Below are 21,335 nucleotides of genomic sequence, written 5' to 3' on the forward strand. Positions count from 1 at the left end.
GTGCCAGCACTGACTGTCAACCTGTGTGACTTTAGTTCAGGTTTGCCGGTGCTGGCTAACGGGTTAACCTGGCCTGGGCTGGATATGACTCTCGGCACAGTGTAGGCAGGAAACCTCTCTGTTCTAGGGCAAGTACAGACAGACTTGGTTACTCCAGTCCCAGGGACCCCAGCCGATCGTTTGGCTCTTCCATAAGGTGCAGGCTGGTGTGCGTGTGTGTGTGCGTGTGTGTGTGTGCGTGTGCGTGTGCGTGCGGCTGTATCAGTGTGTGTGTGCGTGTGTCTGTAGCTGTGCGTGTGGCTGTATCAGTGTGTGTGTGCGTGTGTCTGTATCAGTGCGTGTGGCTGTATCAGTGCGTGTGTGTCTGTATCAGTGTGTTTGTCTGTGTCTGTGCATGTAAATTGGTTAAATTCAGTTGGTTTATTATTGTCACATGTACCAAGGTACGGTGAAAAACTGTTTTGCATGCCATCCATACAGATCATCACATCAGCGCATTGAGGTAGTACAAGGGAAAAGCAATAACAGAATGCAGAATAAAGTGTTAGAGTTACAGAGAAAGTGCAGTGCAGGCAGACAATAAGGTGCAAGGTACACAAAATGCTGGAGGAACTCAGCGGGTCAGGCCGCATCCATGGAGGGAAATAAACAGTCGATGTTTCGGGTCGAGACCCTTCATCAGGACTGGAAAGGAAGAGGGCAGAAGTCAGAATAAAAGGGTGAGGGGGAGGGGGAGGAGCACAGGCTGGCGGGGGATAGGTGAGTCCAGGTGAGAGGGGGCAGGTAGGTGGGGGGGGAGGGGGGAGGTGATGGGTGGAAGAGGCAAAGGGCTGAAGAAGAAGGAATCCGGCAGGAGAGGGCAGTGGACCATGGAATAGAGGTGGGGAACCAAAGGGAGGTGATGGGCTGGTCATGAGGACAGGGGAGGGGAAAGAGAAGGGGTAAGGGGGCCACAGGAATGAGGGAAAACCAAGGAGGGAGGGGAAACAGAAGGGAGGGTTATTGGAAGTTAGAGAAATTGATGCTGATGCCATCAGGTCGGAGACTCCCAAGATGGTTCCTCCAACCTGCACCTTGCCTCAACGTGGCAGTAGAGGAGGCCGTGAATGGACACATCAGTGTGAGAGTGGGATGTGGAATTGAAGTGGGTGGTCATCGGGAGATCCTGGCCATTGCGGCGGACGGAGCGAAGGTGCTCGACGTAGCGGTCACCCAATCTGCATCAGGTCTCACCAATGTAGAGGATGCCGCACCGGGAGCACTGGATGCAACAAATGACACCCTCGGACTCACAGGTGAAGCGCTGCCTCACCTGGGAGGACTGTCTGGGGCCCAGAATGGGGGTGAGGGAGGAGGTGTAGGGACAGGTGTAGCACTTGGTGCAGTTGCAGGGATAAGTGCCGGGAGGGTCATCGGTGGGGAGGGACGAGTGAATAAGGTGCAAGGTCATGATGAGGTAGATTGTGAGGTCAAAAGTCCATCTTATTATACTAGGGAACTGTTCAATAGTCTTATAACAGTGGGATAGAAGCTGTCCTTGAGCCTGGTGGTACGTGCTTTCAGGCTTTTGTATCTTCTGCCCGATGGGAGGGGGGAGAGGAGAGAATGTCCAGGGTGGGTGGGGTCTTTGATTATGTTGGCTGCTTTACCGAGGCAGCGAGAAGTGTAGACAGAGTCCATGGAGGGGAGGCTGGTTTCCGTGATGTGCTGAACTGTGTCCACAACTCTCTGCAGTTTCTTGTGGTCTTGGGCAAAGCAGTTGCCATACCAAGCCGTGATGCATCCAGATAGGATGCTTTCTATGGTGCATCAATAAAAATTGATGAGTGTCGACGGGGACATGCCAAATTTCGTTAGTCTCCTGAGGAAGTAGAGGCGCTGGTGAGCTTGCTTGTCTGTGGTGTCGTAGTTGGATCAGAGCAGGCTATTGATGATGTTCACTGAAAGGTACTTGACGCTTTCAACCTTGAATCTTGAAACTTGAAGATACAACGTCTGTGTGTGTGTGTGTGTGTGTGTGTGTGTCCCTGTATCTATGTGTGTGTATCTGTGTATGCGTGTGCCTATGTGTGTGTGACTGTGTGTGCCTGTGTGGGTGTGTGCACATGCATGCCTGTATCTGTGCGTGTGTATCTATGTGTGCCTCTGTGTGTGTGTGTTTCTGTGTGTGTGTGCACGCACCTGCCTGTATCTGTGTGTGTGTGTGTGTGTGTGTGTGTGTGTGTGTGTGCGCGCGCGCGCCTGTATCTGTGTGTGTCGGTGAGCGTATGTACATGACAGACCCCAGGATCTCCAAGAAGTACTTTTGAGCCTCTGACCCTGCACCACTGCCATGATATATGAAGCACCACGGCCAGAATGTGCACAGGGAGATCCCACAAGTAGCAATGTGATAACTAACACTTTCGTGGTTGGGCATTCACTGAGGGACAGACGACACTTTTCCACAGTCTTTCTCAGCCCTCAAACACAGCTTGTTCTAATTGCATTTTAATTATTAAAACAGGAAAGTCAGGAGGATGATGGATTAAAGTCGCTAATTTGGTTGTGAGCTTTAAGATATTTTTTTCACAGCCAACACCTTCACTTAGTCATTTCCATCAGCTGTTCAATCCCATTTTTAGTTTACTTTTCTGCTGTCAAATAAATTAATTGAGCCAGGCCACATTTAACAGTAATCTGTCATCTGCACCCGGAGTAAGATTGCTATTTCTAGGTCCTGTACTAGACACACCTGCCGATAGCACGTGAGACCACCGTCTGAAGGACTCAGTCACGTACGGCCACAGGGTCTATGGAGGGTGCACTGCCAGTGCATGAGTACTGCCTGATATCAATGCCACTTCCAGATTAGATTTATAGAGAGATACAACACAGAAACAGGCCCTTCAGCCCATCGAGTCCATGCCTGCCATCAACCACCCATCTACATTGCCACACTTCTGTCCTGCTGTTATCAGACTCTTGAACGGACCTCTCGCACGCTAAACATGAACTCTTGATTTCCCAATCTACCTTGTCGTGGCCCTTGCACCTTATTTCTCTACCTGCATTTTCCCTGTAAAACTATATTCTGCATTCTGTTTCCCTTTTTACTACCTCAATGCAGGCACGGTAGTGTAGCGGTTAGCATAATGCTGTTACAGTGCCAGCGACCTGGGCTCGATGCTGGCCGCTGCCTGTAAGGAGTCTGTACATTCTCCCCATGTCTGCGTGGGTTTCCTCCAGGTGCTCTGGTTTCCTCCCACATTCCGAAGACATACGGGTTAGGAAGTTGTGGGCGTGCTATGTTGGCGCCGGAAGCGTGGCGACACTTGCGGGCTGCCCCCAGCACACTCTACGCAAAAGGTGCATTTCACTGTGTGTTTCAATGTACATGTGACTAATAAAGATATCTTATGTACATGTATGGAATGATCTGTCTGGATGGCATGCAAACAAAAGTTTTTCACTGTATCTCCGTACATGTGATGGCGTGGTAAAAAAGACGTATGGCATGTTTGTCATTAGTCGAGGCATTGAGTTCAAGAGCCCAGAAGTCATGTTGCAGCTTTATAAAACTCTGGTTAGGCCACATCTGGAGTGGCCGCATTACAGGAAGGATGTGGAGGCTTTGGAGAGGGTGCAGAAGAGGTTCACCAGGATGCTGCCTGGATTAGAGGGCATGAGCTATAAGGAGAGGTTGGGCAAACTTGGGTTGTTTTCTCTGGAGGGGCGGAGGCTGAGGGGAGACCTGATAGAGGTTTATAAGATTATGAGAAGCACAGATAGAGTAGACAGCCGGTATCTTTTTCCCAAGGTAGAAATGTCTAATACTAGAGGGCATGCACATAAGGTGAGTGGGGGGAAGTTCAAAGGAGATGTGGGGCAGGTTTCTCTTACGCAGAGAGTGGTGGGTGCCTGACTGTGCTGCCAGGGGTGGTGGTGGAGGCAGATACGATAGTGAAGTTAAAGAAGCTCTTAGATGGTCACATGAATGTGCAGAGAAGGGAGGGATATGGACCTTGTCATACGGGAGAAGGGATTCGTTTAATTAGGTGTCATGGGCTTAATTAGTTCGGCGGAACATGATGGGCCAAAGGGCCTGTGCTTGTGCTGTACTGGTCGATGTTCTAATATGATTTATTTGAACACAGAATAGAGGTGTTGAGGGCAGAGTCCTGTTCTAATGCTGTTTGAAGGGATTATTAATCACTTGTAGGATCGTTGAACCACTCATTGCACAGAGGGCCGCAGTTAGGAGTCGTGTGGTGTGTCTGCGTGGGGGGTGGGCTTGGGGTCGTGTTTTACGGAAGCCCCTTCATGACCAGGAGCAGGGGAGCTGCAGATAAAGTGGTAAGGGAAGTGCCTGGCGGAGGGGTACGGATGAAGCAGCAGTGAAGCGCCTGGCACAGGAACATCCCACTGATGGAAACGTCCTCTCCACCTCCACTCTATCCGGGCCTTTCAGTATCCGGTAGGTTTCAATGAGACCACCCCCCTCATCCTTCTCAGCTCCATTGAGGACAGGCCCAGAGGCATCAAATGCTCCTCATGCATTAAACCTTTCATTCCTGGGATGCTTTTCAAAGCACTGAAGAATTTCTCAGACAACGAGTGGAACGCACTGGCACTCTGGTGAGATTGGACCAATTCTTGCCCCAGCTCCAAACCCACGTCCTCTGCGTGGAATAAAATCTCCCCTCACCTCCCCGACAATCCCTCCGTATCTTTAAATCTGTAGCTTCCAGTTAAACTCTGCTGGGGTAACAGAGCTCTTGTTATCCACTCTGTCTGACAGCTTTTATAGTTTTATAAATAAACGGTGCAGTTAATTGGAGAGCTTACAGCAACAGAAGTTATTTTCTGTATGCGTTTGGATGAAAGACCCGAGGTGTTTCTGGTCTGACGTCACTCACTGGCTGTGGAGTGGGAGCTGTGTGTTGCAATTCATGGAGCGGAGGTTGCCAATTCACTGGATGGATTAAATAATCCACACTCTGTTTGCACAGAACAGGGCAGGAACAGGCCCTTCTGCCCACAATGTCGATACTGAACACGATGCCAAATGAAACTAAATTTCTTCATATGATCCATATCCCTCCATTCCCTGCATGTTCATATGTCTACTGAAAAGCCTCTTGAACACCATCGTCGTATCTGCCTCCACCACCACCCCTGGCAGCCCATTCCAGGCACCCACCACTCTCTGTGTAAAAAAACTTGCCCCGCACATCTCCTTTAAACTTTCCCCCTCTCACCCTAAATGCATGCCCTCTAATATTCAACATTAATATGCTGGGAAAAAGATTCTGACCGTCTATCCTATCTGTGCCTCTCATAATTTTATAAACCTCTATCAGGTCTCCCCTCAGCCTCCGCCGCTCCAGAGAAAACAACCCAAGTTTGTCCAACCTCTCCTTATAGCTCATGCCTTCTAATCCAGGCAGCATCCTGGTGAACCTCTTCTGCGTCCTCTCCAAAGCCTCCACATCCTTTCTGTAATAGGATGGCCTCACCAAAGTTTTATACAACTTTAACAGATACGAAAGGATATGGATAGGATAGGTTGAGTGAGCTCGGGCTTTTCTCTTTGGAGAGAAGGAGGAGCAGAGGTGATTTGATAGAGGTGTACAAGATGATAAGAGGCATAGATCGAGTGGACAGTCAGAGACTTTTTCCCAGGACGACAATGGCTAACACGAGGGGGCATAATTTTAAGGTGATTGGAGGAAGGTATAAGGGGGATGTCAGGGGTAAGTTTTTTACACAGAGAGTGGTGGGTGTGTGGAACGCACTGCCGGCAGAGGTTGTGGGGGCAGATACATTAGGGACATTTAAGAGACTCTTAGATAGACACATGAATGATAGAGAAATGGAGAGCTATGTGGGAGGGAAGGGTTAGATAGATCTTGGAGCAGGATAAAATGTTGGCACATTGTGGGCCGAAGGGCCTGTACTGTGCTGTAATGTTCTATGTTGTATGAAAGAATGAACCATCATGTAGTGCTTTGAGAGGTTGGTCATGGCACGCATCAGCTCCAGCCTACCAGACAACCTGGACCCATTGCAATTCGCCTATCGGCAAAACAGGTCTACAGCGGATGCCATCTCCCTGGCCCTACACTCAGCTCTGGAGCATCTGGACAGTAAAGACACGTATGTTAGACTATTGTTTATTGACTACACCTCTGCCTTCAATACAATAATTCCAAGCAAGCTTGTCACCAAACTCCGAGACCTAGGACTCAACACCTCCCTGTGTAACTGGATCCTTGACTTTCTAACAAACAGACCGCAATCAGTGAGGATAGGCAGCAATACCTCCGGCACGATTATTCTCAACACTGGTGCCCCACAAGGCTGCGTCCTCAGCCCTCTAATCTACTCCCTATACACTCACAACTGTGTGGCCAGATTCTGCTCTAACTCCATCTTCAAGTTTGCAGATGATACCACCGTTGTAGGCCGTACCTCAAACAGCGATGAGTCGGAGTACAGGAAGGAGATAGAGAGCTTAGCGGAATGGTGTCATGACAACTACCTTTCCCTCAGTGTCAACAAAACAAATGAGCTGGTCATTGACTTCAGGAAAGGGGGCGGTGTACATGCACCCGTCTACATCAATGGTGCTGACGTTGAGAGAGTTGAGAGCTTCAAGTTCCTGGGAGTGAACATCACCAACAGCCTGTTCTGGTCAAATCACGTAGATGCCACGGCCAAGAAAGCTCATCAGTGCCTCTACTTCCTCAGGAGGCTAAAGAAATTTGGTTTGTCCCCTTTGATTCTCACCAACTTTTACCGATGCACCATAGAAAGTATCCTATCTGGATGTATCACGGCTTGGTACGGCAACTGCTCTGCCCAGGACCGCAAGAAGCTGCAGAGAGTTGTGGACACAGCCCAGTGCATCACGGACACCAACCTCCCCTCCTTGGACTCTTGTCTTTACCCCTCGTTGTCTTGGTGTAGCAGCCAGCATAATCAAAGACCCCACCCACCCAGGACATTCTCTCTTCTCTCCTCTTCCATCAGGTAGAAGATACAGGAGCCTGAGGGCACGTACCACCAGACTTAAGGACAGCTTCTACCCCACTGTGATAAGACTATTGAACGGTTCCCTTATACAATGAGAAGGACTATGACCTCACATCACTTGTGACCTTGCACCTTATTGCACTGCACTTTCTCTGTAGCTGTGACACTTTACTCTGTACTGTTACTGTTTTTACCTGTACTACATCAACGCACTTTGTACTAACTCAATGTAACTGCACTGTGTAATGAATTGACCTGTATGATAGGTTTGTAAGGCAAGCTTTTCACTGTACCTCGGTACAAGTGACAATAATAAACAAATACCAATACCAATACCTGTGAAACCTTGGTGCTCATCTTTTGCAGACTTCCCTGGAACCTGGTGTACAGTTTTGTTCTCCAAAGGACATGGTTGATTTAGTGGGAATGCAGTGGAGATTTGCCAGGCTTGTTCCTGGGATGTCAGGTCAATCATACAAGGAGAGATTGAAAAGATAAATGAGAGGTGACCTCACTGAAACTTACAAAATCCTTACAGAGTTTGGCAGGTGGTTACAAGGAGAAGTCTAGGATAGGGGTCACACTCTCAGATTAATGGGTACATCATTCAGGACTGAAGTGCGCAAGTGGAGAGTATTCCATGAGACTCCTGGTGCCTTGTAGATGGTGGGAAAGAATTGGTATTGGTATTGGTTTATTATTGTCACATGTACCGAGGTACAGTGAAAAACTTGTCTTGCATACTGTTCATACAGATCAATTCATTACACAGTGCATCGAGGTAGTACAAGGGAAGACAATAACAGAATGCAGAATAAAGTTTTACAATTACAGAGAGAGTTCAGTGCAGGCAGACAATAAGGTGCAAGGTCATGACGAGGTAGATTGTGAGGGCAGGAGTCCATCTTATTGTACTAGGGGACTATATAACAGTGGGATAGAAGCTGTCCTTGAGCCCGGTGGTACATGCTTTCAGGCTTTTGTATCTTCTGCCTGATGGGAGGGGGGAGAGGAGAGAATGTCCGGGGTGGGTGGGGTCTTTGATTATGTTGGCTGCTTTACTGTGGCAACGAGAAGTGTAGACAGAGTCTATGGAGGGGAGGCTGGTTTCCGTGATGTGCTGAGCTGTGCCTGCAACTCTCTGCAGTTTCTTGTGGTCCCGGACAGAGCAGTTGCCATACCAAGCCGTGATGGATCTGGATAAGATGCTTTCGATGGTGCATCGATAAAAATTGGTGAGGGTCAATGGGGAACATGCCAAATGTTTTTAGCCTCCTGTGAAATAGGGGCACTGGTGAATTTTCTTGGCCGTGGCGTCTACTTGGGAAGGGCTTGAGGAAGCAGGAGGTAAAAGGTAAGGCTGGGCGGAAGTGGACGCCATAGGCAGTGGTCCGGTCCAGCACAATGACCACTCCCACCCAGCTCGGTACATTGACCAGGGGAACTCCGGGAATTCCATCACTCTTTGTTTGCCTTGCAAGGTTCTGCAATCAGCCTCGTGTTCCCTTGGTCCCGAAGGGTATTTATTCAGGAGAATTGATGGCACATGTCACCAGCACAGGTCCGGTGAGATCAAAAATCGGCACTCGATTATCTAGAGAGCCCACGTCCATTATTGGAAAGTTCTGAATCAATAGAGGGATATTTGTACGCTGGCTTCAAACTGAATTTCATTTGAGAGCCTGATTGTCATGGTATCAAGTTTCTCAAAAGACAAACATACTCATACACAGGTTGATGCAAGGACCACTCCGTACTCTCCCGGTTTGCTGCCTCTATCACACCTGCTCTGGCGTTGGCATCGTTACTGCCTCAGATACGTCTTCCTGCTTCCTGGGCCGAGAATCCCCCCCAACTCCAGGGGACTGGAGGGTCTTCAGCCATGTCTGTTTCATCACTGTCACCTCTCCACGTCTCTCCCAGAATGGCCAGAGGGCTCCCCTTGTCCTCACGTTCTGTTCCACCAGCCTCCACATTCAATGGATCTCCTCCTGCTATTTCCTTATTGAATTTAACTGTCACAGCACAGAAGGAGGTCATTCAGCCCATCGTACCCCATGTCCTCTTCTGTAGCCATGTAAGCCATTCTCTCATAAATTCCCCTTTGAATCTTTCACACCTTCCCTACACTGGGGGTCATTTTCAGCAAAGTCACTGGTCTGGTCTTTCTGACGCACCCTCCCACTGCGTCATGGAAGTGACTTAGTCCCTCAGTACATTCAAGATAGAGGTTGACAGATGTTTAGATGATCAGGGGCACGGGAAAGTGGTGCCGAGGTAGAAGACCAGACATGACCTTACTGAGTGGGGGGAGAAAGGTCGAGGACGTGGATGGCATAATGTACTTTGAATGATCAAAGGGTCAACATTGGAGGAATGTATTCATTAAGTCTGAAGACTTTGATAAGATAGTCAATGGACAAAGGACTTGGGATAAATGTCGGTGCTTACATGTGAGGCATTTCCTATGATATCGATAATGAGTGTTGTGGGAGGGCAGGGTAGGAATGGGGAGTGGGAGGGCAGGGTTGGGGGGTGGTGGGAGGTAGAGTGCAGAAGGGAAGTGGGGGTTGGGGTGGGATATTGGTGTTGGGAACAAGGGAATGGGAACATTGGGTGATCTGGAACAGCGAAAGGGTCTGGATGTTGACTTGTAAAAGATATTCCATGTGGACCGAGCAGTGTTGAGCTAGTGTGGCAGGTGAGCTGAGAAAGCTTGTGAGATGTCACGATGATTGTGGACAAAGTCCCCGTGTAATTTTGGCTGCAGCACCACAAGAACCTTGGAGTCAGGTGCAAACACCTCCCTGGAGTGGAGGGACCTGAGGGGCAACTTCTTCACGCAGGGGGTGGTGAATATATGGAACGAGCTACCAGAGGAAGTGGCCGAGGCAGATACAACAACAACACTTAAAATAGATTTGGACAGGTCCATGGATAGAAAAGGTTCAGAGGGATATGGGCCAAACACAGGCAAATGGGATTAGCTTAGGTGGGCATCTTGGTCGGCATGGACGAGTTGGGCCGAAAGTCCTGTTTCCGTGCTGTATAACTCGATGACTCTGTGTGCTGCCTGGTCTGGTACATGGATGGAAATCACAGTGAAACAGAAAACACTGGAAATTCTCAGCAGGTCAGGCAGCACCTGAGGAGGGGTGACTTTTCACCAGAACCCCCATTGGAGCTGCATTGTTTGGGTATAACAAGAGTTAATGGGATGATTTGAGGGTGTTTGAAAGTAAGGAGAGATTTTTGTTCAATGTATTTACAAGATATCCTTGAGAAGGTGGGGATGAACTGCCTTCTTGAACTGCTGCAGTCCTTCTGGTGAAAGTTAACGGCGAGTTTATTGTAATATGCACCAGTACATGTATGCACGGGTCCAAAATTGATGCAGGGCTTAAACCCGAAACGTCGACAATTCCTTTCCTCACGGATGCTCTCAACCCGCTGAGTTCCTCCAGCAGATTGTTTGTCCCAAAGAAAAACTTACTTACAGCAGCATCACAGGCACATAGCATCAGATGCACAACATTCACAGGAAAAACATAAATTAAGCATAAATTATACAAAATTATAAAAGAAAGAACAAAATTAGGACAAAAAAAACAAAGTCTGTTGTAGTGCAAAGTGTTGCTATACCGAGGTAGTGATTAGGGTTGTGCAGGTTGGTTTAAGAACAGAATGGTTGAAGGGAAGTAGCTGTTCCTGAACCTGGTGGTGTGGGACTTCTATACCTCCTGCCCAATGGGAGCTGCGAGAAGATGGCACGGCCCGGATGGTGGGGATCGTTGATTATAGGTGTTGCCTTCTTGAGGCAGCACCTCCTGTAGATACTCCCGATGGTGCGGAGGGCTGTGCCCGTGATGTATTGGGCTGAGTAAGGTGCTCCCACAGTGCTGTTGGGGAGGTGGTTCCAGGATTTGGACCCAGTGATGATGAAGGAACACTCTGTTTTAGTGATGTTGACTGAGCCAAAAGAAAAATATTTGGGAGATATTGGAGCGAAAAAAATTAGTTTTGATTTTCTTTGGGGAAAAATGCAATAGGACCTTTTGAATCCACCTGGCAGGACCTCTGTTTATTGGCATCTCCACCTCTGCAACTGCAGCAATCTCTCACTACTGCATGGCTGAGCACCCTGGGACCAGGCACAGTGCCAAGCTCACTCATCACTAACTGCCCTGTGACCTTTAACCATAAGGAGAATGAATAGACTGGAAGGTTTACTGCATTATTTTGGAGTCTGTTATTAGCTCCCTTTGTCACACCTGGGAAAGAAATAAATTACCGAAAAGGCAATTGAGGCTTTCTTAAAATACTCCCTGGAAACGGTATCTCTCGAAATGCCAGCATTTCATTTCACAAGCCTCATTGTTAGTGTTATATTATTGTCTCCTTACCCTGCTAAATCAGCCGCTCGCTCTCCTGCTCAGATTCCACCTTCTCCCTCCTAGAGCATAGAACATAGAACAATTACAGCACAATTCAGGCCCTTCGGCCCACAAAGCTGTGCCGAACATGTCCCGACCCTAGAAATTACTGGGCTAGATCTCCTGTTGAGATCCCATTGTTCTCGAGTGCTGTACACTTGCAGGAGTTGTGTCTGATGGATCGAGTTCAGCTCCTGCTCTGTGGCCTTTGACTTTGACCCTGTGCTCTGCCCATGTAACTCCATCCAACACACATCTCTGGAATTTGGACAGGTACATGAATAGGAAAGGTTTAGAAGGATACGGGTCAAATGCAGGCAAATGGGACTAGCTCAGATATCCACCTTGGTCGGCATGGATGAGTTGGGCTGAAGGGACTGTTTCTATGCTGTTTGACTCTATGACTCTAAATGGGACTTGAGCCCACAGTCTTCCAGGCCTGACCCTACTGAGCTGATAGTTGAGAAGCAAACTGAGGATTAAAAAGATCATGGAGAGACGCAGCATGGAAGCACCAAGTCCATGCAGACCGTCAACCTTCCACTTACACCTATCTGATATTAATTCCACTTTGATCCTCTCTACATTCCCATCAACCCCCCCCTCCAGATCCCACCACCCATCTGCACAATTTACAATGGCCAATCAACCCATGAAAACCCATCTTTTGGATGTGGCAGGAAGCCACATCATTACAGGGAGAACGTGCAAACTCTACACAGACAGCACCCGAGGCCAGGATTGAACCTGGGTCCCTGGTGCTGTGAGGCAGTGACCCTTCCAGCTGTGCCATTTTGCCTCCCACAATCACGGTGACCATGAGCACCAAACTTCAACGTGCTGAATCGTTCCGAGCCGTTTCCCAGGAGCCCTGATGAGTAGAGGCGAGCAGAATCTTCACCAAGGAGGGGCTTTAAGGAGCACCTTGAAGGGAAAAAGTAGTGGGGAGGTTTAGGGGGAGAATTACAGAGCTCGGGGCCCAGGCCACAGAAGCCAATGGAAGTTGGGATGATCAATGGGCCAGAAATGTGAAGGGCAAGAGAATGGAAGGGGACAGCTGATAGAGATGAAGACCATTGCTTGTTTGGAGAATGACACCTCGAGACTGCTGTTAAATCTCGGAGCTGTTGTGTCAATACCTTGTTTTGTCAAGGCCATGTACAACAGGGCCCCACAGGTTAAATTAAATCACGTGCAGACATCTTCTGGGTCTTCTGTCATGCAGTAGTTTCTGTGAAGCATGATTAACCCCAAACGAACTTGTCAGTCTTTGATCTTGCTCAACTTGAGGCAGATTTCGTGCTCTAGTCAGCGACAGACATCACCTGCCAGTTTGTGTACGAAGAGGCAAGAAGCAGAATTTAGCGGGACTGACTGCTGCAAAGCCTGTGTAGCTTATCCACACTTCCCCATCTGTGCTGCGCATACAGTATGTGTGGGTTCTTATTCTAACTGCATGGGTACCAGGATGTAATGAATCACCAGGAGACCAGGGAGAACTCATCAATGGGGATACCTCAATTATTCCACTGTCTCCAATTACGCAGCCCAACTACACAAACATCACACGTACATCACTGTGCATTGCACATACACCACAGATACATCTTGCACACTCCCTCCAGATTTCTGAATCTCCTTTACCTTCTGAAAGGAGCTGGTGCGGTCGGCAATGTATCCACAGCCTGATCCGAGGAAGGTTTCAATATACCAGTTTCAATGGGAAATTCTGTCGCTTATTTCCTGTCTCCATGGAGCTGACATCTGGAATAAACTCTGGATGTATAACCCTTCAATATCCCCTGTACATCTCTTGAAGGAATTGTGTGAACATTTTTAATTCTATATCCCATTTCAACAAAAAAAATCTTTGTACTACCTATCACTGTGAAGTGACATTTCAGAATATCAGAATTCGAAGGTAATGTTAACACACTACTCCATTGTATTGCTTCAATTGCTTCTCTCATTCACCAGCACTTCCCCAACCAGTTCCCAATCACTCCTCACCTCAAGGAAATGAGCTCAATTTTGCTCTGAGTCTTTTATGCATCTGTAGCTCAATAGGTACATAGCATGGAATATGGTGGTGTTCTGCGGTTGAGCTGGATATTTGCTAATTAATAAATTGGTAAATTGGTTTATTATTGTCACATGTACCGAGGTACAGTGAAAACTTTGTTTTGCATGCCATCCATACAGTTCATTTCATCACATCAGTGCATTGAGGTAGTACAAGGGAAAACAGTAACAGAATGTAGAATAAAGTGTTACAGTTACAGAGAAAGTGCAGTGCAGGCAGACAATAAGGTGCAATGATGAGGTAGATTCTGAGGTCAAGAGTCCACCTTATCATACTAGGGGACCATTCAACAGTCTTATAACAGTGGGATAGAAGCTGTCCTTGAGCCTGGTGATACGTGCTTTCAGGCTTTTGTATCTTCTCCCCGACGGGAGGGGGGAGAAGAGAGAATGTCCGGGGTGGGTGGGGGCTTTGATTATGCCGGCTGCTTTACCAAAGCAGCGAGAAATATAGACAGAGTCCATGGAGGGAGGCTGGTTTCCATGATGTGCTGGGCTGTGTCCACAACTCTCTGCAGTTTCTTGCAGTCTCGGGCAGAGCATTTGCCGTACCAGGCCGTGATGCATCCACATATGATGCTTACTGAGGTGCTTCGATAAAAATTGGTAAGGGTTGAAATGCTACATTTCTTTAGCCTCCTGAGGAAGTAGAGGTGCTGTTGAGCTTTCTTGGCCGTAGCATCTACGTGGTTGGACCAGGACAGGCTGTTGGTGATGTTTGCTCCTAGGAACTTAGAGCTCTCCACCCTCTTGACCTCAGCACCATTGATGTAGACAGGAGCACGTGCTCTCATGGTTGAAGGTGAGCATTCCTCTGATGCTTGTTTCTTTGATAATTTCACTAGTCTTTCCGCTGCACCATTTGACACTGGATAATGATGAAGTGTGCTAACACCATTTGTTTATGGTGTGCTCAGATAGAAAAAACTAACTCTTCTTCATGAGAAAGTGAAGCTTGCTTCTGAAGTAGTGCTGGCCCAACATCTTTCCCCCTCCATCCATTTGGTGACTATCTGGGAAGACTGAGAAGTTACTAATTCCTTTCCCACAATGATCAATGTGCGTCTCTGCTGGTTTGGATCTGCGGTCTTGTTTGTTGTCAGGTTTCTTTGCCTTCATAATGGTTTCCACTTTTCCTTTGACTGGGTGCAGTGCCCCTAACCCAAGATAAGCCACTGCCTTCTGTGTGAATGTGCACTGGCTTCTTGTGAGCTTTACAATGTGTTTGCATAGCTGCCCCGGTATTCGAAGATCTTCCTCCTTTGGTGCTTGTGTCTATTGGCCAACCTTGATCTCATGGACTATGGTCTACACCGTTGAATGAAACTCCAAAGAAAAACTGCTGGAAATCTGCTGGAAACACTCAGCAGGTCAGGCAGCATCTGTGGAGAGAGAGAAACAGAGTGAATGTTTCAGACCAATGACCATTCCCTCTCCACAGATGCTGCCTGACCTGTTGAGTGTTTCCAGCGTTTTTATGCCTTATTCATGGTAGCTTGAAAGAACTGGAAAATGATTACACCACCAGATGTCTTGGTGTAAAAGTTTAGGTGCATTAACTGACAAATATTGCTGACCCTGCACCCACAGATATGAATTATATAGTTTGGTGAAAACTTTGACTCCTGTAACAGTGTATAGATCCTGTGATGTAGTTCATAGACACTGCTTATCAACAACGGCCTAATTCAGTGTCACTCCGTAACTCCCACAGAGTGCAACAGTGCTGCCCACTTTAGGCCCAGTCACCCTGGCCCACTAGAACCCCATTCTATTCTAATTTTCCAACTCATCCTCCACTTGCTTCTTTGATGCACATGGGATATGTTGAGGTTTACAGTAAATCGGTCTTTTATCTGCTTTGATACGAATATAGTGTTGTGAACTGTGGCACCAATGCAGATATTCTGGTATGTTACTGCATACTTTCCCAATAAGACATCTGGGTCTGTGATTTTGCAGCATCTGAACTGAACACTTCTTTCCAATCCAGCTTCAGGTCTCTGAGCCAATCTTTACCTAACACTGTTGGTTGATGATGTAATCAGCTACAACCATTGGTAGTTCTGTTTGCTGACCCGAACGTTATATCTGGCCTGAAGTCTTCAGTTCGAGAGGACTAATAACAAAGATGTACTGGTGAGGCTTCATGGGGTGTTGATCAGACCGCTTTGGAATATTGTGAGCAGGTTTAGGCCCTGTATCTAAGGAAGGACCCTCTCCAAGGAACATTTGCGCTTCACCTCTGCCTTGAACGGGGGCCCATTCAGCCCATCAAGTCCATGGTAGTTTTCAGATCAATCCCACTAATTTTCCCTCTAATCTATTCTCACCACATTCCCATCAACTCACCCACACACACTGGGGACAATTTACAGCGGCCAATTAACCCACCGACCCCGCACGTCTTTGGGACGTGGGAGGAAACCGGAGCACCCGGGGGAAACCCACACGGTCACAGGGTGAACGTGCAAACTCCACACGGACAGCGCTTGAGATCAGGATTGAACCTGGGTCGCTTATACGTGCAACCCCTTATTTTGAAATAGCGATACCTCAAAACCCCTCAGCTGAGATAAATATTATCCTCACATCAACCAGTTTGTCAGGAGCTGAGTAGGAATGTGCTAGGTTTATAAAGTCCTTGTAAGTTAGAGGAAATCACGTCACCAACCTGTACATCCAAGGGCGAGAGGAATCAATACCAATGAGTATTGACAAGGAAAAGATGAGAAGTTGGGAGTTTGTTTTTATTTGTGTAGATTTATATTTTCTGCTTCTTCTAAGTTAACTGCTCATTGTCCAGTCGGTCCAACACCACTGCTTGAGCACTCTTACACCTTCCCCTCTCACCACTGCAGGGACAGATGGTCTCACTAACTGGCAGAACAGCCCAAGGCTTTTATTGGCCTCTTCATGTTGAAAAGCAAAATCCTGCAGATGTTGGAAGTCTGAAATTTTAAAAAAAACTGAGTATGTTTTGGGGGGGGGAGGTTGTCCTCCGGTGCAGCAGGTAGTGCGGCTGCCTCACAGCTCCAGAGACCCGGGTTCAATCCTGACCTCCGGTGCTGTCTGTGTGGAGTTTTCATGTTCTCCCTAGGGCTGCTTGGGTTTCCTCTGGGTGCTCTGGTTTCCTCCCACATCCCAAATATCTGCAGTTGGTTGGTTAATTGGCCGCTGTATTTGTCCCTGGTGTGTAGGTGAGTGGGTTGTGGGTTAATTGGTCACTGTAATCTGCCCCTAGTAAATATGTGACCTAGGTCCAATGAGAGCTTAGGTTAAGGAACACACCCCTCCCCGGGTTACAAATGCCTGAATTACGGACACCCTCTACATACGATCGAGCCTTTGGGAGACCGGTGGGAAGGATGGGGACGGACTTACAGGCTGTTGTGGGGATGCAGGTACCTTCTGCCGGGTGGGAACGGGGCATTTCCCTGTGCCTTCTCTCTCCCACTACCCCGAGCTGCAACACTCGGGGGCTGGGTGGAGCCGAGCAGAGCCGGGAGGCCCGAGCAGACTCGCTCGCTCGCTCACCGAGTCAGCGAGGCCGGCTGGCGGCAACTCTTCCCGCTCATGCTCGCTGTTTCTGTGACCCTCTCCCACACACTGTGACGGGATGGGGATGGGGAGAGAGAATGCAGCTGAGAGAGGGGAGGAGATAGCTGGTGAATGAGACGAGGTGTGTCTGAGGAGGATGGAAGTGAGGGGGGAACGGACGAAATCTGAAGTACCAGAACAGGAGGGAGAAATAAATAGAACATGAGCAACGTTGGTGAGCCTGGAGTCACTTATTGACCACACGGGGTAAAAGAAACAGCATCCAAGTTGTCCTCCCTCTCTTCCCTCATCCATCCTTGGAGTGCATCCATCTCAACCTTAATTTTCTCTGAGTGCTTTGGTGGAGAATTCTCAAGATCCAACAATCCCGGAGCTAATGCCTCAGAGCTTATTGAGATTCTGGATGTGACTGGACACAGAGTGCGGTTGGTTCTAAACCCACATCCACACGCTTTAAGTACCCTAAAATATCTCCCTCAGTTGATAGCAGTAATGTTGTGCTGAGTTTATTCTGAGCAGTCCTAAACATCCCCATTACCATCTGCAGGGTGAGAAGCCAATTAAACGTAATGTATTCCAGCTCTGATTAACTAGATGTGGAAGAAAGTGATTTAATTGCAGTTACTAATTAACTAATGAACATTTCCTCCATTCCAAACTAACTAATGAAATGATAGCTCATTAAATCATCACTTAATCACACCCTTTTTCTACCCCTGACCTCACCTCCTTTTTTTGTTTGGATTGCTATCATCTAAGGAACATTGAGATTTATGTTCAGGAGGAGGCCATTCAATCCATCATGTCCATGCTATCCATTCACAGCCTTGCGGATCACAGCTCTTCAGCTGCTCACCCAGCACTGTTTAACTGTGGGGAGGGTCTCTGCCTCTCCCACCCTCTCCAGCAGTGAGTTCCAGACCCCCAACACCTTGAGTGAAATAATAGAACACTGAACAGTACAGCACAGGAACAGGCCCTTCGGCCCACAATGTCTGTGCCGAACATGATGCTGAATTAAACTAAATCCCTTCTGCCTGCACATGGTCCATGTCCTTCCATTCTCTGTATATTCAGGTGTCTATCTGACAGCCTTTTAAACACCACTATCATATCTGCATCCACCACTCCCCCCAGCAACCTGTTCCAGGCACCCACCGCTCCATGTGTAAAAAACTTGCCCCGCACATCTCCTTTAAACTTTCCCCCTCTCATCTTAAATGCACGTCCTCGAGTATTAGACAAAAAATATTTTCTCAGCTTCCCTCTAATCCTTCCACCAACTGCCTTCCAGTTACTACCCCACTGTTATAAGGGTATTGAATGGTCCCCTAGTACGATAAGATGGACTCTTGACCTCACAATCTACCTCGTTGTGACCTTGCACCTTATTGTCTGCCTGCACTGCACTTTCTCTGTAACTGTAACACTTTATTCTGCATTCTGTTACTGCTTTACCCTTGTACTACCTCAATGTTCAGATGTGATGAAATGATCTGTATGGATGGCATGCAAAACAAAGTTTTTTCACTCGGTACATGTGACAATAATAAACCAATTTACCTGAACACTGAAGTCCCACACCACCAGATTTAACAACAGTCAGCACAACCCTAATGACTACCTCAGTATAACAACACTGTGACCACTTTGCACCACAATGGACTTTGTTTTCTTTGTTCTAATTGTGTTCTATCTTGTATAATTTTTGTATAATTTATGCATAATTTATGGTTTTCTTGTGTATTTAATGCTCTGTGCCTGTGATGCTGCTGCTAGGAAGTTTTTCATTGCACCTGTGCACACATGGACTTGTACATCTGACGATAAACTCAACCTTGACTTCATTGTCTGTGGGATCTGGCTGTGCACAGATTGGCCACAGCATACCCGACGTTGCAACAGTGACAGCGAAACCTGAGGGCTGTGAATTACCGAGGTCACAGAAGCAGCCACGTACAAGCAATCTTTTTATTGCAAACAGGAATGCTGTTGGGGATGGGGAGAGTGAAATACGATCAGCTTTAAATTGTCCTCCAGTCAGAGGCGAGTTGGACTCAGAAAACATGAGTGGTAACAGATGAGGGATGGATAGTGCAATGGATTACTGAAAGGTTTCTGAGCAGAATGTAATATTTAAGCTCCACACATCGAAGCAGGCAACGTGATATATGCTGCCTGACAGTGAAATGTAAATGGAGGGAAGGATGAATGGACCAATTAAAATGGTAATAAGGAGGCAATGAAAGAAGATCAGAGGGCGAGTGTTGTGCAGAAGTAATATGGCTTGGGGTCAACTGTTGGGGTCCCATTTGGTGTTCGGTCCTGTCATCCATCCTTGCACTGTCAGTTCTAACCTCCCTGAGGCAGGTCCACCCAGCCCCAGTCTCCTGAGCCCACCACAGCCTGCCTTCCCACGTCACCCTGCCCCCTCCTGCCCAGTGCAGGTCCCGTCAGGGAAACCCACCGCAAAGGTCCGCTGTGAGGAAGGAAGGTTGTTGTTCCTATAGCGCCTTAAGCGTCCCTCTTGGGGATTCCCCGACACCATCAAAGCCCTCTTTCTGACGTGTAGGCACCATTCATGCAGCGCACAGCAAGATCCCATGAGCAGCAGCGTGGTAGTGGCCACCTCTTTCTGCTGGTCGGAAGTCTGACTGCCTACTCTCTGAAGGGGACAGAACCAGCCTGAGGGGGCACACGGTGAGCTCCAGTCAGCTGTTGGACAGTTACTAAAGCCAAGCCCAGTCCAATCGTTGCACATGGCCCCTGACAGAAGATAACTGTGTCCTTTGTGGCTGAGCTCCTCGCTCGGGGTCTATCAAGGACTTTAGCCCTCCCACTGGGTATTGGGTTGATCAGTGTCACATATGAGGTCATCTAACGAGTTGGCCCCGTTTGAAGGCACACAATGAGTGGAATTAATGTCATAAACCCACTTATACCCAACTGATGCATCCGGGAGCACTCAGCATCTTGCTCTCCTCCACAACCATGTGCCCGCAGACAGCCGAAGCTGACCAGCCCTTCAGTAATCTGAGTCCCACAGCTCCAGATGATCAAGTAGACCCTGGAGATAGAGTCATACAGCACGGAAACAGGCCCTTCGGCCCAACTGGTTCATGCCCACCAAGATGCCCATCTAAACCAGTCCCATTTGCCCATGTTTGGCCCTTATCCCTCTAAACCTTTCCTATCCATGTACCTGTCTAAGTACCTTTTAAATGTTGTCAATGTACCTACCTCAACCACTTCCTCCTGCAGCTCCTTACTGATACTGATCACATTCTGAGTAAAAAAAAGTTGCCCGTCAGGTTCCTACTAAATCTCTCCCCTCTCACCTTAAACCTGTGCGCTCTAGTTTTTGATTCCCCAACCCCGGGAAAAAGACTGTGCATATTCACACTAAATATGCCCCTCATGATTTTATACACCTCTATAAGATCACCCCTCAGTCTCCTATGCTCTGATGGAAAAGTCTCAACCTGCTCAATCTCTCTCCATAAATCAGGCCCCTGAGTCCCAGCAACATCCTTGTAAATCTCCTCTGCACTCTTTCCAGCTTAATGGCATCTTTCCTATAGCAAGGTGACCAAAACTGAACACACTATTCCAAATATGGCCTCACCAACGTCTTTTACAACTCGTCTCGATGACTGAAGCCTGTGGCCTCCTCCCTTTGGGCAACACCTTTCCCAGAATTAGGGGCAGGGATCAGCAAATGGCTCTTCTGAAGCTTCTTTGTCATTTACTTCATGGTGTTTGTGTTTTCACAGGTACAATGGCCCCAACTTGGTGCTCAAGTACGATAAGGTCAGGAAGAGGCTTCAGAACATAGCAGTCGACGAGTGGAGCTCCCCATACTACTCCCTCCGTGATCGCCAGGGCAACGCCATCGGCGTGGCAGCCTGTGACATTGATGGCGATGGAAGGGAGGAAATATATTTCCTGAATACTAATAATGCCTTCTCAGGTAAGTGTGCCTGGCAGGGAAAGGATGGCCGTGGCTTGTCTTCTATCTAGTGGGCAGGTGATGTAGTGACATGTTCACCAATTGGCACAAGCAATGTCCACACATAAGACCCAAACACGATGCCCACTATTGTGGGGAGTTGTCTGGGTCTACCAACCACAGGCAACCCCTGCGTTACAAGTAACGCACATTCACCCTTACGGAATTCACAAATTACTGCCAATAAGTCTAGGATACACAATAAGAATTCACTCTGATGAAATATATGTGAG

The 21,335-nt window shown here is 47.9% G+C and overlaps 1 protein-coding gene across 2 annotated transcripts in view; it reads left to right on the top strand.

Annotated features, from left to right (window-relative positions):
• crtac1b (cartilage acidic protein 1b) overlaps positions 1-21,335 on the top strand; it is a 200,243-nt gene that overhangs the window by 34,827 nt on the left and 144,081 nt on the right. For both annotated transcript variants that reach the window (XM_052027207.1, XM_052027206.1), the window contains exon 3: positions 20,867-21,063. In XM_052027207.1, the coding sequence (XP_051883167.1) occupies positions 20,867-21,063 (197 nt within the window). The remainder of the gene's footprint in view (positions 1-20,866; positions 21,064-21,335) is intronic.

The sequence above is a fragment of the Pristis pectinata genome, chromosome 12 (assembly GCF_009764475.1).
Source record: "Pristis pectinata isolate sPriPec2 chromosome 12, sPriPec2.1.pri, whole genome shotgun sequence".
Taxonomy (NCBI): domain Eukaryota; kingdom Metazoa; phylum Chordata; class Chondrichthyes; order Rhinopristiformes; family Pristidae; genus Pristis; species Pristis pectinata.